At 32.5% G+C, this 17,351-nt stretch overlaps 1 protein-coding gene and 1 long non-coding RNA gene across 3 annotated transcripts in view; both read right to left on the bottom strand.

Annotated features, from left to right (window-relative positions):
• The window catches only part of LOC121236808, an 89,799-nt gene extending 72,762 nt beyond the window's left edge, over window positions 1-17,037 (bottom strand). Inside the window, exon 1 of the long non-coding RNA XR_005934813.1 lies at window positions 16,765-17,037. This is a non-coding gene — a long non-coding RNA (uncharacterized LOC121236808). The remainder of the gene's footprint in view (window positions 1-16,764) is intronic.
• Window positions 12,911-16,450, bottom strand: LOC121236806 (MDIS1-interacting receptor like kinase 2-like). Of its 2 annotated transcripts, XM_041133271.1 has the most exons (3): window positions 13,474-16,450; window positions 13,287-13,376; window positions 13,079-13,216 (listed from the first exon to the last, which is right to left on the bottom strand). In XM_041133271.1, exons 1-3 carry the CDS (start codon window positions 16,286-16,288, stop codon window positions 13,191-13,193), a joined length of 2,931 nt encoding a protein of 976 aa, XP_040989205.1. In that variant the 5' UTR covers window positions 16,289-16,450; the 3' UTR covers window positions 13,079-13,190. The 2 variants fall into 2 exon arrangements, with proteins under 2 accessions (XP_040989204.1, XP_040989205.1); XM_041133270.1 differs by having other exon boundaries at window positions 12,911-13,376; window positions 13,474-16,449.
• Window positions 17,038-17,351: the final 314 nt, after the last annotated feature.

Below are 17,351 nucleotides of genomic sequence, written 5' to 3'. Positions count from 1 at the left end.
AGTTATAAATAGATATATAAAATGTAATATATATTTTAAAGTATAAGTTAGTATATAATAAAGAATTTAATAAGTAACAATTTAATATATATTATTGATTTATATATATGGTATAATTTATTTATTATATACATTTATGTTCTCATTTAAAATATTATGCTATCATACTATACAATGTAGTATATAGTTATAAATAGAAATATAAAATGTAGTATATATATTATAGTATAAGTTAGTATATAATAAAGAATTTAATAAGTAACAATTTAATATATATTATTGATTTATATATATGGTGTAATTTATATATTATATACATTTTTGTTCTCATTTAAAGTATTATGCTATCATACTATACAATGTAGTATATAGTTATAGATATATAAAATGTAGTATACATATTATAGTATAAGTTAGTATATAATAAAGAATTTAATAAGTAACAATTTAATATATATTATTGATTTATATATATGGTATAATTTATATATTATATACATTTATGTTCTCATTTAAAGTATTATGCTATCATACTATACAATGTAGTATATAGTTATAGATATATAAAATATAGTATACATATTATAGTATAAGTTAGTATATAATAAAGAATTTAATAAGTAACAATTTAATATATATTATTGATTTATATATATGGTATAATTTATATATTATATACATTTATGTTCTCATTTAAAGTATTATGCTATCATACTATACAATGTAGTATATAGTTATAGATATATAAAATATAGTATACATATTATAGTATAAGTTAGTATATAATAAAGAATTTAATAAGTAACAATTTAATATATATTATTGATTTATATATATGGTATAATTTACCTATTATATACATTTATGTTCTCATTTAAAGTTTTATGCTATCATACTATACAATGTAGTATATAGTTATAAATAGATATATAAAATGTAGTATACATATTATAGTATAAGTTAGTATATAATAAAGAATTTAATAAGTAACAATTTAATATATATTATTGATTTATATATATGGTATAATTTATATATTATATACATTTATGTTCTCATTTAAAATATTATGCTATCATACTATACAATGTAGTATATAGTTATAAATATATATATAAAATGTTGTATATATATTATAGTATAAGTTAGTATATAATAAAGAATTTAATAAGTAACAATTTAATATATATTATTGATTTATATATATGGTATAATTTATATATTATATACATTTATGTTCTCATTTAAAGTATTATACTATCGTACCATACAATGTAGTATATAGTTATAAATAGATATATAAAATCTAGTATACATATTATAGTATAAGTTAGTATATAATAAAGAATTTAATAAGTAACAATTTAATATATATTATTGATTTATATATATGGTATAATTTACCTATTATATACATTTATGTTCTCATTTAAAGTATTATGCTATCATACTATACAATGTAGTATATAGTTATAAATAGATATATAAAATGTAGTATACATATTATAGTATAAGTTAGTATATAATAAAGAATTTAATAAGTAACAATTTAATATATATTATTGATTTATATATATGGTATAATTTATATATTATATACATTTATGTTCTCATTTAAAATTGTGATACATTCGAACATATATGAGCAAAGTGCGGGAACTTTCCCGCTAGATTTTATGTTATAAATAAGAAGGGTACGTTCGAACGTGTACTGTAAGCATCCGAATGTTATGAGCGGGGGAAATTTTAGCGTATAACGTTCGGACGTACAACTTAAACATTCGAACGTTTAAACTAATAATTTGCGGTATTAATCAGTACGCGCATGGGAGGAAGCGGATCATTTCTTCTTCTCCCGTGCGCGCAACAGAGAGAGAGAGAGAGAGGGTGTTAGAGTGAGAGAGAGTTGAGTTAGAGAGTTAGAGAGTTAGAGAGAGTTGAGTTTTGGTAAGAAAAAATTTTTATTTCTTGTCTTTATTTGAATTTTATGATATTTATACAATGTGCTTTTGTTATAGAATATTTCTAATAAGTTAGTGTTGTATTTTTTGAAGGATTGCTTGTTTTGGGAAGTTGGAAGATTTTGATTTGTAAGAGGATATTGTGAGTGCTAGGTATATTTCTAAACTTTATCAATATATTGTTGTGATTTTATGCTTACTCTTGAAATATTGTGATTATTATTTGTATAGTTTGTAAATAGTTTGTGAGTTTTTGTAAATATGTTGTGATATGAATTTGAAATATTATCTTTCTTATTAGAAATATATTTTCATTAGGCTTTGTTAATACATGTTTATTGCTTACTCAACTTTAAAAATATGTTAATACATGTGGCATGTTATTTTGTGAATATATTGTGAGTTATTATGAATATGTTGTGATATGGACTTGAAATATTTAAATTATTATTTGTGAATGACGTTTGAATATGTTTACATTATTACAAATATATTATAAGTTAGTATAGTAGGAATCGTACGTTCGAACGTTTCAAGTTAACGTTCGAATGTTAAAATAAGAGCGGGAAATTTCCCGCTTGATTAAGGTATCTGTGTGATTATTCAGACGTTCGGACGTTTAGACTATACGTTCGAACGTTATTTGATGAAAATCACCAGAAAATTATGTACATCTGAACACCAAATATGTTAACGTTCGAACGTTAGTTAAATTAGTGCGGGAAATTTCCCGCTCAAATATGGTAACACTTTGATGAAATGTACGTTCGGACGTTTAAGTTAAATGTTCGAACGTTTATCTGTAAATTTACAAACGTTCGAACGAAAAATTGTGATACATTCGAACATATATGAGGAAAGTGCGGGAACTTTCCCGCTAGATTTTATGTTATAAATAAGAATGGTACGTTCGAACGTGTACTGTAAACGTCCGAACGTTATGAGTGGGGGAAATTTTAGCATATAACGTTCGGACGTACAACTTAAACGTTCAAACGTTTAAACTAATAATTTTAGCATATAACGTTCGGACGTACAACTTAAACGTTCGAACGTTTAAACTAATAATTTTAGAACTTAATCAGTACGCGCACGGGAGGAAGCGGATCATTTTTTCTTCTCCCGTGCGCGCAACAGAGAGAGAGAGAGAGAGAGAGTTGAGTTAGAGAGTTAGAGAGAGTTGAGTTTGGTAAGAAAAAATTTTTATTTCTTGTCTTTATTTGAATTTTATGATATTTATACAATGTGTTTTTGTGATATGGATTTGAAAAATTGTGATAATAATATTTCAAATTAAGTAATAACAAATAAAAGTAACTCTTTAAGAATTATAATAATTAAAATTATTGTATAACCATTGAAATTTAAGAATGATAATTAAATATTTATAATAATATTTGAAATTAAGTAATAACAAATAAAACTAACTCTTTAAGAATTATAATATTTAAAATTATATTATACTTCTTTTACAATTTAAGTATAACAATTAAAATTATATTTTAAGAATGATAATAATTAAAATTATAATATAACCTTTAAAATACTCTTCAATAAAAAAGTCTTGAAACTACTAAATAAGTAGAGTTTGAATATGTAAATATACTTATTTATTATAAACTAAAGAGAAAGGAAATAAGGATCAAATAGATTCTTATATAAAAATTATATACTTATTGTCTATATAAGTAAATAACTCACTCAATTAAGTATAACAATTAAGATTATAATTGTGGAATGATAATAATTAAAATTATATAATAACCTTTAAAATTATATGAAGAAGAGGTGCATGATGATGATGAAGATGTTATTGATGGAGATTCTGAAACAAGCATGGAAAATTCATCTGAAGAATAAAAGTACTAAATATTTTATTCATATAGGTGACTATAAAATATCTTGAATTTTCATAATTTCTTCTAATTAATTTCTTTGATATAATTAATTATTTTCAAGAATGCCGCCAAAACGACAACGAAGAAATGTGCCTCCGCCAAGTCCAAGTCCTGAACCCATTGAGGACTTCTCACTCGAGGAATCCGTTCCTGAAGATCAAGCTAACACAGAAGAGAACAACAGCCAGTCGACACCTACCAGTAAGGAAATATTGTCGTTGATAATTATATATATAGTTAATACTTTTTTCTCAATAACTATATAATTATAATTATAGTATATCTATTATCATGTAGTTGATGCATCTGCACGTCGCTGTCGTGGCTATACACGTTGAATCTCTCTTGAAAAAATAGAAGGCATGGTAAACTGAAGATCACAATTCCTGATAATTCCACTGGAGGAGTGGATGATAGTGCAGCAGCGCTTTCCTCCTATATTGGCACAGTAGTTCGAGCTTATACTCCATTTTATGTGCGCTCATGGCGAGATGTTCCGAATGAGATTAAGGAGCACATTCGAAGTTGTGTGCTGGTGAGTTTACTTTTCAGTACATTTTTTTCACCTAGATTAATATATTATATTTTTTACCTGATTCCCTTATTAGGATGAATTCGACCTCGACTTTGGCCGTAGCGAGGATTTGAGAACCGTGAATGAGTTGATGGCTACACTATTCCGACGTCACAAAGGACGATGTCATGACCACTTCAAGAAGTTTGAGACGTTGGAAGAGGCTGCGCAATCTCCTTTTCAGCAGATGCAGTTAGATGATTGGAGAAAGTGTTGTGATCTTTTCGCATCTCCAGATTATCAGGTATTTTACATTTATATCTTTTAATTATTTACATTCATATTCGTTTTATATATTATATGTATACATATTACAATTAACATTTTTAATATATTTTGTAGCACTTGAGTTCTACAAATGCACAGAATAGATCCGTTCTGACTGTCCACCATCGTGCCGGTTCAAGATCATTCCACCCTCTTGCTGAAAAAATGGTAATTAAAAAATTATAGAATTCATTTATTTTCCTGATATTATTTCTGATAAGTACTAATATTATCTTTTTAAAATTGCTAATATTCTCGCTTTGTTAGAAACGTGATGATCCTGAAAACTTTTCCCTCATTCATGTCTATGCTGCTGCTCACACTAATGAGCATAGTGAGTGGATGGATCCTGTCGCTGCAGATAATTATGTAAGCAGTGTTAATTTTGTTAAATAAATTATTTGTATAATATTTTAATAGTTTATTTCTTATTTCTATTTCTTTTAATACGTTACTAATTATTTACGATCATTACCTTTTAAATTGCAGAGCAAAATGTTGGAGATGCAGTCGGCTTCTGAGGAATCCTCTCCTAGTGACATAGACATATTCACGCAAGTGCTCGGGCCGCTGTATAGTATGGCAAGAGGTTTGGGACGATCTATCAAGCATAAATGTTCATCCTCCTCAACCTCATCGGCTTCACAAATTAATAATCTTACGGCAGATTTAGAAACTGCACGGCGTGAGAATGAGTATATGAGGTCGAGACAACAAGAGTTAGAGTCTCTCTTAGAACGACAGTCTCATTTAGAGACGCGTTTGCAGGACCAACAGAGAGACCAGGAGGAAAGAATACGCAATGAAGTGCAAGAGCAAGTGCAACGGGAGATGATGGTGCAAATGGAACGTGTTATGTCGTTGCAACAGAATCCCCGTGGGCTAGGGAAAAAGAAGAAATAAATTTTATCAATATTTCTGACTAGTTTTAATATCTAATTTTGTACTTTTATAAGACATTGTTACTTGTTAATTGGGTATGTAATATGATACAATTGGTATTATGTTTTTAAATTTTATGAAATTAGTATTTCTGATATGTACGTTCGAATGTAAATAAAAATCGTTCGAATGTTGGTTCACACTGTAACAAACGTTCGAACGTAAATACAATTGAATCGTTCGAACGTTAAACTATACGTTCGAACGTACTCATGCTAAAACGAACAAACCGTTCGAACGGTAAAGCGACTAACGTTCGAACAAAGAACTTGCATTCGGACGCTCCTTCGTTTACATTCGAAATAACGTCCGAACATTAAACGCGCTACGTTTGAACATTTACGTTTACGTTCGAACAAATATTCGAACGTTTAATGTAATTAACGTTCGGACGCATTAACATTCGAACGTAAATTTCATACGTTCGAACACGATATCCAACGAACGTCAACTTCTCTCATTCGAACGCCAATCGGTCGGGTATAACGTCCGAACGTTTGATTTTAAGTCCGAACGTGATTTTCTGTGACAGTTCATAACCGTCACAAAAAAAGGAACGTTCGAACGTTGTACCGAACGGAACACTTTCAACCGTCACTAAAAATATTTTTTGTGACGGTTGAACAGTAAACGTCACCAAATGTTTTCTGTGACGCACTTTAGGTGACGGTCATGGTGACGGTTTCAAACCGTCACCAAATATGTTCAGTGACGGTTTGCCATTTTTTTGTGACAGTTTTCTCTGTCACAAAATACACATTCTATTGTAGTGTTGATGTGCAAGATAAATAAAAAAATGAAAGAGAGGAACTAAGGCAAGTTAATAAGCTTCTCTTGACTTTATGTACATGATGAAGTTTGTCGAGCCTATAATTAAGATTACATCGGTCATTGACTTAAGGTGCTGTGTAAAAGAGGCAAATGTTTTCATTGGACAATTGGCTTCTTATTCTCAGTGTTTCCTATATAAAACCCGCCCGTTTATAGCTCAAAGTCGTGGGCTTCCAAGACCAATTCAAAGCTTGAGTCTTTATACATCAGGCAATTAAGACCAATTCCAAGCTTGAGTCCTCCTAATTACATATACCTCATCAAGTCATTAAGTGCTATATAAAGGAGAAGGAGCGCATTCCCCTAATATTCCCAAAATGGCTTATTGCAAGGTTTCTACTACTACCACCTTTGCATTTTACTTGATTGCATTTCTATTTCTTGCAAGGAATGTTTCTCCCCGTGAAATACCCAACTACACCAAGAATAATGCTACCCCTCGAGAAATCAGTAAAGGATTTGATCTTCAACACGGTATGTAATATTAGCATATAATTAACCTTAAAGAATCATTAATAATAGTATCAAGTTTATTCCTTCAGTCGATTAATTACGTAATCTTGTCTTATTGCAGGAGTGGATCAGATTGTAAGTTATGGTAGTGATGATATTCGAAGAATTCTTCACGGTTCACCTGACGATAGGCAGGGATTTGAAGCAAGCACGACAAATAGAAGAAAAATGGTTTCATTGTAGAGCTTTGGTAGTGCTCATAGATACTGCCTGCAACTACAAAGCTATATTCCTTTTAGTATGGTGGATGATCTAAAAAGTCCGTGCATGGATGTATAATTTTCAAAGTATGTGCGTATGTGTACGTACTTGAGCTAATAAAATAGGGCATCATGGTTTCAGCTTTAGTGTAATTTCCACTCAGCAATAGAATGATATGGGACGTTATACCTAATTTCATGTTGACAATATTTTCAAAATAATTTGCGTATGGCATTTTTATCATGGATTGATGATCAAGAGCAAATCTCTTACTTTCAAAAATATTATGTACCATGCATTTAGTTTATTTGCTTTGAAATTAGTGGTCTAAAACGGAAATAATTAATTATATTATTTAAACCACTAAATTAATTAATTAGACGTAATACTTGACAAGAGAAATAAATGGTTAATTTATTAATAAGACTAAATTAGAAAGAACAAAAATAAAATTTAAATTGACTTGATGAAGATTAATTTAGGAATGAGGTGTATGTATGGTGTACTTAAAAGTGATTTGCGAAAGTGTAATGCTGGCTAGGTACGCGTACAAGCCTTAGGTGAAAATTTGTGAAAATTATTTAGAATGCGATATGGATGCTCTTGAACAAGCTGGAGCAGTCTGATTTTGACATGAAAAAAGAAACCCTAAATGAAATTTGAAATTTTGGCAAACTAGAATTAAGTCTATATATAACTATTTATCATTGTCAAAAGTTTTGCTTAACACATTAAAAGATTAGAAGTTCACCAAATTTTTATTGGAATATAAGAGGTTTCGGCCAACACTATGGATATAGCATGATCATTGGTGCTTTGAGTTTAAAGAGCTAAAAATGATTCTTGGATAAACTAGGGTTTGCATGTTTCAACCCATATATGGAAAAATGATTGAATGAATGCTTCTTGATTGATATGAATGCCTTAAGAGTTTTTATAAAGGAACATGTTCGCGTGTTCTATTTGTAACGCCTCATTCCCGCAGGGGTCGGAGAGTTACTCCCTATAACTTAAAACTCACATTTCATCAATATATTTACAGACTCCAAAATATAAAGTCATCAAAATACTACAAAATCTCTTAATAAAATCCGTCAATTCTCAGAAATCTTCTTATGAGTAATCAACAATGCTTAAATAATCATCTCACCCATGCTCCATTGTCCTAATCCTTAGATGAACTATTCAAAATCATCTGAAAATTGTTGTGGAGATAAGGGGTTATTATCAACAACTCAGTAAGTAGAGAACATATACTAGTGTGTAAACATGAACATTTACAGAGTTCAGAATGCATAATCAGAATATTTGTTTTCATAATGCAAAGTCAAAACATTTATTAAAATATATCAGAGCGAAAGTTCGAAAATATTCAGAATCAAAATCTCTTTGGCATAGCATAAATTGAAACATCACATCTTATCTTATCATATCAGAACATATACCATGTTTAACCCCGTGGTAGGGTTGTGCAAATCCCGGTAGCTAACCGAGCAGAAATAAAATGTGAATCTTCCCCTTATTCATTCCCGGAACCCCGTGTGTGCACATAGGAAAGACCACGCAGAAAACTATTTTGTTTCTAAAGTGGGTGCACCAGAAACAGAAAAGTTGGTACCAACCCGAACAGAGGCCATAGTTTTACACTCATGGTAAGGTCAAAACGGAACAGAAACAGAAATAGAATATTATGCCAGAGGTTTTCAGAAAACACATCATATCATTCCAGAGTACTGAACATCATCAGAACAGAACAGAATCAGATCACAAATATAATTTTATGCACAAAATTTTATATTCCCTCTCTTTTGCAAGATTTAGAAACAAAATGTTAAAAATAAGCTCATGCCTACACCAGTCATGACAGAAAATACTTTCTTCTTAAACAGAATCTCATTAGTAATGCAGAACAAATAACTGAGATAGTTCAAATTTCTTTTTATAACCAAACATGTATATTTTATAAAAAAATCAATCTCAGCTCATTTTATTTTATGCAAAGTCTAGCATAGGAACCCCGTTTACCTGAACTCCTTAACTTAACGGAATTTTTCCTCAGCAGTACTGAACAAAAATCAATCGTCACTTATAAAATAGTCACGTACTCTTATAAATTTTCAATCAAGCACGTATATCAATGCTTAAACATGAAATACTACATAACCTAATTTTCCTTAAAAAACAAAATCTACAACTCTTACAATCCTAAAATATAATCACTTCTCAAATTACCTTGATATCAATTAACACTTCCAACTTGTACATTAAAATCTAAAATATTTCTGTAAAAATACAATTTTTGTATCTATATAAAGCAAAACTAGATTCAGTTTAAAAGAATATAATTACAAATTTTCTAAAAGCCATCGACACCCAAGGTAAAACTCAGTGAATTTACGTACAAAAAAATATAAAGATATGCTTTGGCTTATAACTCAAGGGTAAAATTGTAATATCCTTGTTTTGAAACCTTCCCTAACCTTACGTAAAGGGCAATGCACCTCTTTTTATTTCTTTGTTGACCCAGGTCGTGCGATGGAGGCGGGCCGGGGGGGGGGGGGTGGGGCAGGGAGCTGCGAGGTGGCTGAGACAAGGTGGGATAGGGCGGCTACGCACTGAGAGAGAGAGAGAGAGAGAGGGATGAACGAGAGACGGAGAGGGAGATTACTCACCATGTGGCGTGCATGGAGGCTTCAGATGGTGGCGCTAGACATCACTGGGCGGTGGAGGCTTGATTTCCAGCAGCTGATAGCGGCCCCGGGCAGAGGTGGCAAAGGCTGCTTGATGCAACCCTCCTAGTGGTTGGGCAGCTCGCAGAGGAGCCTTACGTAGTGGAGATATTGGCTCTGTTTTGATGATAAGAAACAAGGGAATGACTTCTCATGATTCTCGGTGGTTTACTGTTTCCCATGGGGTTGGGCAATGGCCAATGGCTTCTGTCGTGCAAGGGGAAACTCGCACGGGGTGGTTTCCGCTTGGCTGAGTGTACACGGGCATTGGCTTTTCTGATGCAGTAACGCCACGGAAAGTGACGTCAAGTTGCATCTCGGGCTGGCTCGTTTGCGGTAGTGGAGTGGTGGTTGAATAAGGTAGCAGCGGCTGGAACTTGGTGGAGGGTTTGACGGAGGCTGAGTCGCAGTGTAAGCATGCTGCGAACGTACATGCATGGGTGGAGGCATTGGGCTGATTTTCAGACGGTGCGAAGAGACTGAGTTACGGTGCTACGGGTTGGTGTTTTGCAGGAAGTTTGAATAAATATATAGGCTACGGAAAAAAAAAAAAAAAAAAGAAAAGAAAAAAAAAACCGTAGAGAAATTAGGGAGACGTGCAATATCATGCATGCCGTGGAAAACGGACGAGGAAAATGAACTAGATGAAGCCGTGCACGATGAGAAATCTATGGGGCTGTGCGATGAGCTGTGAAGTTGCCATGTGAATATATAGGTGATTGAAACAAAACAAAAACAAAACCCTAAAGCTGAGGAGAATATAGAGGCATACGTGCATGGGAGTGCAATCATGCGTTGCGGCAAAAAGAAAATCATAAACTCAGTTGGTTTTAATGGTTTAAAAAACACGGGTGTGGGCTTGGGTCTTGGCTTTTTCTTGAGTCATCGATCACGACTCAATTTCTAAAAAATAATTCAATTAGTCCAAAAATTTTCTCGACTCATAAAAAGATTTTTAACCTAATTATAAACACCAAAGAAAATAAAATCATAAACCTCAAAAACAAAGATTTTAAGCCCTTAGTCTATTAAAAAAAAGCTCGAACACTCAATTCGGTTTTTCATACTCATAAATCCAAAAATATATAAAAATCAAGCTTGACTGGGTCCGGGTGTTAGACTATTATTTTCAAGCTGTAACGTGAAATGTATTGAAATTGCATGTATGAATGTCACATGGATATGATTCGGCATTTCGGCATTTGCATGTGTCTCATGAAAGTTCAAAGTTCCATTGTCATGTCTCATGCATTAGGATTGTGAAAATCTTTTGAAAAGAAAAAAGAGTCATTTTTGAAAGAAAAGTTTTTATCACGACCCTAAAGGTTAGGGCAGGGAAATGTCCTAGTGGAACTCTTCTATCCACTCAGGAATGCTTAAAATGAAGTGGTAATCCCTGAGTCGACGAAGTATAGTCAACGAATCTTGAATGGATCCTAAAAGAAAAGGATACCAGAACGGAATCGCATCTAAAGCTGGTGGTGCACTATGGTGAGGCTATATCAAAGGTGATAGAACCAGGCACATTTCACCAAAGTTATTTTACACACGAGCTCCAAAAGAACGGTGATATGGATGTAAAACAAATACAATCATGTGAAAATTTGACAGATCTATATAGTATTGGAATGCATCAACTCAAAAATCTTTTATTGTGAACAATGAAGCTCTACATACTTTTGAGAGGGAGAAAATGATCATACAGATTATACTCTTTTTCCTTCACTAAGTTTTTCCCACTGGATTTTCCTTTGCAAGGTTTTAACGAGGTGATCCTAAAGCATTCCTAGGTATGTAAGAATATTGTACTCTTTTTTCTTCGCTATTGGTTTTTTTCCCATCGGATTTTTCCTTGGCAAGGTTTTAATGAGACATATTCTTTATGTATGGTCATTCAAGAGAGAATGTTGTAAGTACATGAATGTAGTAAAATACATTCCATGTATTTAATGGATGACCATTATAATTCTTACCCATTCATGTATTCCTATTTTCAATGTTCATGTATTCTCTTGATTCATGTATTGTCACTCTCTAAGGTCATGTATCTATTTAATGTAATGTATCTTTCCATGTCTATAAAAGGGAGTCTTGATGAGGATTTGTTGTAGACAAACAGTAAGAATGTTGTGAGAAATAATATTGAATTCCTGAAAAACTAGTTTCATATATTGTAATCCTTCAATTCTCTTGTATCTTTTCTTTAGTTTTACAATATAATTCCTTAATTATGGATTGCAATTTTAGTGATAAGACATTATTTTCTTACAATTTTGGTTAATAGATAACACGATCCAATTAAAAGGCGCTACCTGTCAATTTATTTATTTTTTAAATGAGGATAAAAAATATTTTTTTATATTTTTAGAAAATTTTGAAAATGACAAAAAAAAAAAAAAATGTTCCGGCAGCTGGAGGCTCGAAGCCTCAATCTACCCACAGAGACAAGCTATAACATTGACAACCAGCCACCACGATTTCCCCTTTTTTTTTTTAATTTAGTTTTCTAAAAGTTTTTAAAACAACATATATTATTTTTTAAATAAAAATAAAATATTAATTTTGATTAATGTTGACAATTTGATAGAAAAATGATTTGTACGATCATAAAACATGCAAGTCTGCCTACTAACTTTGAAAAAGGTTTTGCAAATTTGGAATCCATTTGAATTGGCCCTACTATTTACTATTTGGCCCGACTATTTTTTTTTAAGACTATATTTAACGTTAACAAATGATCATATTTTGTGTTCTTAATATCCATATCTTGTTTACATATAGCTGATGCATACATTACATACGAGTAGTGATACTAAAACGGACGAAACTCACGAAAAAAGAAAACAGAAGCACAAATAAAGAAGACTAGGTAGGTTGAAAACCCACCCCCACCAAAAAATAAGAAAGACCTAAAAAATTATATATATATATATATATATATATGTTATATTTATTCTTTTCTTTTCTACTTATTGAGGATTCTAAAGTTTTTACTAAATAAGAATTTTGATGCATTTTCTTTCTATCTTTGCGAGGAATCACTTGTAATACAACTTATGAATTGCTATATATAAAGTAGCACCGCCTTATAAAAACCCCGAACAAAATTATATGCAGATACTTTCCTGGTGCAACTTCATATGAAGATGGTTCTAGGAAAGGGCAATTTGAGCCTGCAAGGCATGGGATATGAAGTGCATAGCTGGCCTAGATTGTGGCTGGAAATCTAAGCACTTTATTGCAAGCTTCACAACAGTATTAAGTTCATCCTCAACTACATGTTGGGGAAATGGAAGGCGCCTGTCCAAAACATCCTTCAATTGTATGTTTTTCATAGCTGATGGAGATGATAGAGAGCAAAGGAAATCACCTGGGTGCTTTCCCATTAGGACTTCTAATGCCAATACCCCAAAGCTATATACATCACATTTCTCAGTTACCTTCATTGTATAAGCAAGCTCTGCCAAGAAAAGAAAAAAGAAATCAAAACATGCATTCCTTCTATATATGTGTGTGTGTGTATCTTAAATTAGGGGAAAAAATAATTAATAAAGTACCTGGTGCTACATATCCGTAGGTGCCTACAAGGGAAGACCAATTGGATGTGTCTAACTTCAGAAGTTTAGCAGTGCCAAAGTCCGAAACATGAGCATCATATTGAGAATCTAGCAAGATGTTGCGACTTGATATATCGCGATGAATAATTGGCAGTACACAATCATGATGCATGTAAGATAAAGCATAAGCCACGCCTTTAACAATATTCAACCGTTTATTCCAATCCAGTACTTTGGCAGAATCTTCATTCTCCAAGATTTTTGCCAAGCTACCCCTTTCGAAGTAGTCATAAACCAAAAATGGATGTTCTGGATGTGAACAAAAGCCATAGAGTTTAACAATGTTCCGATGCCTTATTTCTATCAATGCTCTTGTCTCATTTAAGAACTCTTTCTGGAATCCTCTTCGATCATCATGTGCTGGGTGGAGTTTTTTCACAGCAAATATAACACCAGAAGGCAGCTTTGCTTTATAAACACTTCCACATCCTCCTTTCCCAATACAATATAAGTCATCAAAAGCCTTAGTTGCCATCATGATTTCTTGATACATTGTTCTTCCATTGACAGTTGTCATCGCAAGAAATTCTACTTCATGCATGTCAGATTGTTCTGATTCTGGATCTTTCTTTCTTCTTTTAAAGGCGATAGCAACTCCAAAGAAAGCAAATAGAAGTAAAAGTGCTCCCAGAATAGGGAAAACAGTAAGAAACACGACTTTGTGGCTCTCCTTTGAGGAGTTATTACAACGCTCCAATCCTGTAACGTTACCACACAGTCCCATGTTCCCTTGTAATGCTTCTATGGGAGCACCTAGAAAGGCTTTGCTGCTGGGGATGGGACCTTGAAAATCATTGTATGATATGTCAATGTATAACAAGGCACGCATTTCTTCAAAGGCTGTGGGAATGAAACCAGAAAAATAATTGTGGGAGAGATTGAGGTTCTCCAAGCTCTGCATTCTGCTAATTTCTGAAGGTATCTCTCCATTTAAAGAGTTAAAACTCAAATCCATTTCGGAGATCTGAAATAAGCTCATGAGGGGAACTGGAAGCATTTGGCTAAAGTTGTTATGGCTTAAGTTCAGGTAATTCAATTTTGATAAATCCCCAAGATTACTCGGAATTGAATTCTTCAATCTGTTTGAGGACAAATCAAGGTATTCAAGATTAGTCAATGACCCAAGTTCTGATGGTATAGCACCCGAAAATTGATTGCCATTCAACATCAATTGCTCTAGAGAAGTCAACTTTCCAATTTCTTTTGGAATAGCCCCAACTATGTGATTTTCAGAAAGATCAAGCACATGAACCTGAGTCAATTTTCCAATCTCAAGTGATATACTACCAGTGATATTGTTTCCACCAAATTTTAGGGTTTCTAATTGTGGACACTGTCCCCAATTACTTGAGATTTTGCCAGAAAATCTATTGTAGCTTAGATCTATGTAGTTCAAGGTTGGATAGACTCCAAAATCATCAGATATATCACCAGTGAGTTGATTTCCATCTAAGCGGACTCTGATTAAGCTGGAGCAATTTTTCAAGCTTTTGGGGACTCGGCCTGTGAAATGGTTGTTGACTGCAGAAAAATTCTGAAGTGAGCCACTGAGGCAAATGTTTTGAGGCAGAAAGCCAGTGAATTGGTTTGTGTCTATTTGTAGTTTAGTCAAGTTCATGAAATCTCCAATTCCTTGAGGAATTTCACCAGAAAGTTGGTTGTCACGGAGGTATAGAACGTTCAAGTTTCTCAAATTAACAAATGAATTTGGAACAGAGCCATGCAGTTGGTTCCTGCTCAATTGTAGATTCTGGATACGCTTCAAGTTTCCTAACGCGTCAGGAATGGTGCCAGAGAGGTTATTAAAGTAGAGATGAAGAAGAGTGAGATTTCCCAGATCTCCTAATGATGGGGGAATTGAACCATTAAGATGGTTTGTTTGGAGGCTTAACTGGACAAGGGACCCCATATTCCCTAATTCTGAAGGGATGGGTCCAGAAAGTGAATTATTGTACAAAAACAACGTGGTTAGCCTTTTTAAGTTCCCAAAAGTTGGAGGGATCAGACCTGTCAGGATATTGGAATCAAAGAACAACTCAACCAAATTGGAGAGATTTCCTATCTCTGGAGGAATGAAACCAGAGAGTTCATTGTTGTATAGGTGCAAATACTCCAGGTTGCTCAAATTACTTAAAGAAACAGGAATGAAACCATCCAAACTGTTTGAGAAAAGAGAGAGCTCGGATAAAGACTTTAGGTGGCCTATGTCTTCAAGAATTGAGCCATTTAAGTGATTATCACCAAGGCTGAGAACCTCAAGATCAGTCAACAAACCAATTTCTGGAGGGATTTTCCCTGACAACTGGTTAGAGGACAAATCAAGATAGATGAGTTTGGACAGGTAGCTAATTTGAGATGGAATGCTATCAAAGAGATTGTTGCCACTGAGATCAATATATGAAAGATTTGGGAAAGAGGAAAAAGAAAATCCATGAAGCGTACCTTCCAATCCAGAATTGTTCAGTTCCAGTTTGATGACACTTCCACCAGGGTTGCAAGAAATTCCAAACCACATGCATGGATTTGATGTTTGGTTTATATTGGGAGAAGAGTTGTTGGGACTATTTTGAGGTGAAATCCATGAAGATAAGTTAGATTGGCTTTCGTTTTGAAGGCTATCTTTCCATTGGAGAAGAGCCGTAGCTTCTTGGGAAGAAGCTGAAATAAAAACAGGATTTGATAATGAAACTAACCCAACAAAGAAGACAGTGGAGATCAGTAGGACACATACTTTCTGAAAGATTGATGATCCCATTCTAACGGCTTTGTGCCGTATGTATCAGAGAGAATGCAATACATACGAGTCCGTTTGGATACTAATATATAATGTACTGAAATAGTCTGACTTAAAATGTTTTATTGAATTTTGGATAACTAGAGAGAGTTTTTACAAAAATGTTATAATTTTTTAATTATTTTTATTTTAAAAGTTGAAATAGTTATATTATTTTTTGTGTTTTGATTGAAAATTTGTGAAGGTTGTAATAATTAAATAAAATATAAAATATAAAAATAAAAAATAAAAAATATTTTTTATTTTCTTGATTTTAAAAATATATATATATTAAAAATATCCGAATATATTACGAAAACTGTGTTCCCAAACTAACCTTATAAAAGTCTCAGCTTCTGGATTCTTTTTCGTTTGATTGATTTAAAGAACAAAGGTGAGGTCTCAGGCTCTCAGCCACATGTGGGGTGTTATGCAGACTCGACCTAAAAGGCTAATACCATTGTATTTGTAAAAGTCTTACTCCCTTATCTTGTTGAAGTGACATGTGTATTATTATGCAACGTAGAAGGCTGATCCCAAACCAACTACTAATTATAAAGGGAAAGCCGTCAATTTCGAATAAAATTGACACTAATTTAAATTGCCACAATTTTTTTTTTCAAAGTTTTATATCGACTTTTAGGGTTCAATTCGGATATTCCATCTCGTAATGACATCATGCCAACTTACTTTTTTTGGTTCGGTGCGGAAACTTTTCGTTCATAAATTGTATAAAATTAGGACAGACTCTCCTGTCCAAACTCTGACCTCATACCTCCTGTTTTCGAAATATATTTTATCTTATTTCATAACATATCATTTAATTATTATAATTTTTTAAATTTTTATATAAAATAAAATAAACAATTCAATTTTTTAAAATCTCAAATTAATAATTAATTAAAAAAATATATATTCTAAGAATATTTTATTCAATTTTTAACTTTTATATATCTTAACTCATATCATTTCATCTCCTATCCAAACTTTGACTGGCTAAACGAAAGTTGGATCGACACAAATACAACTTCCATGTTAAGCCATT

The sequence above is a fragment of the Juglans microcarpa x Juglans regia genome, chromosome 6S (genome assembly GCF_004785595.1).
Source record: "Juglans microcarpa x Juglans regia isolate MS1-56 chromosome 6S, Jm3101_v1.0, whole genome shotgun sequence".
NCBI classification, from domain to species: Eukaryota; Viridiplantae; Streptophyta; class Magnoliopsida; order Fagales; family Juglandaceae; genus Juglans; species Juglans microcarpa x Juglans regia.
Note: the sequence above shows the minus strand (reverse complement) of the source record. Positions and strands in the feature narration are given on the sequence as shown.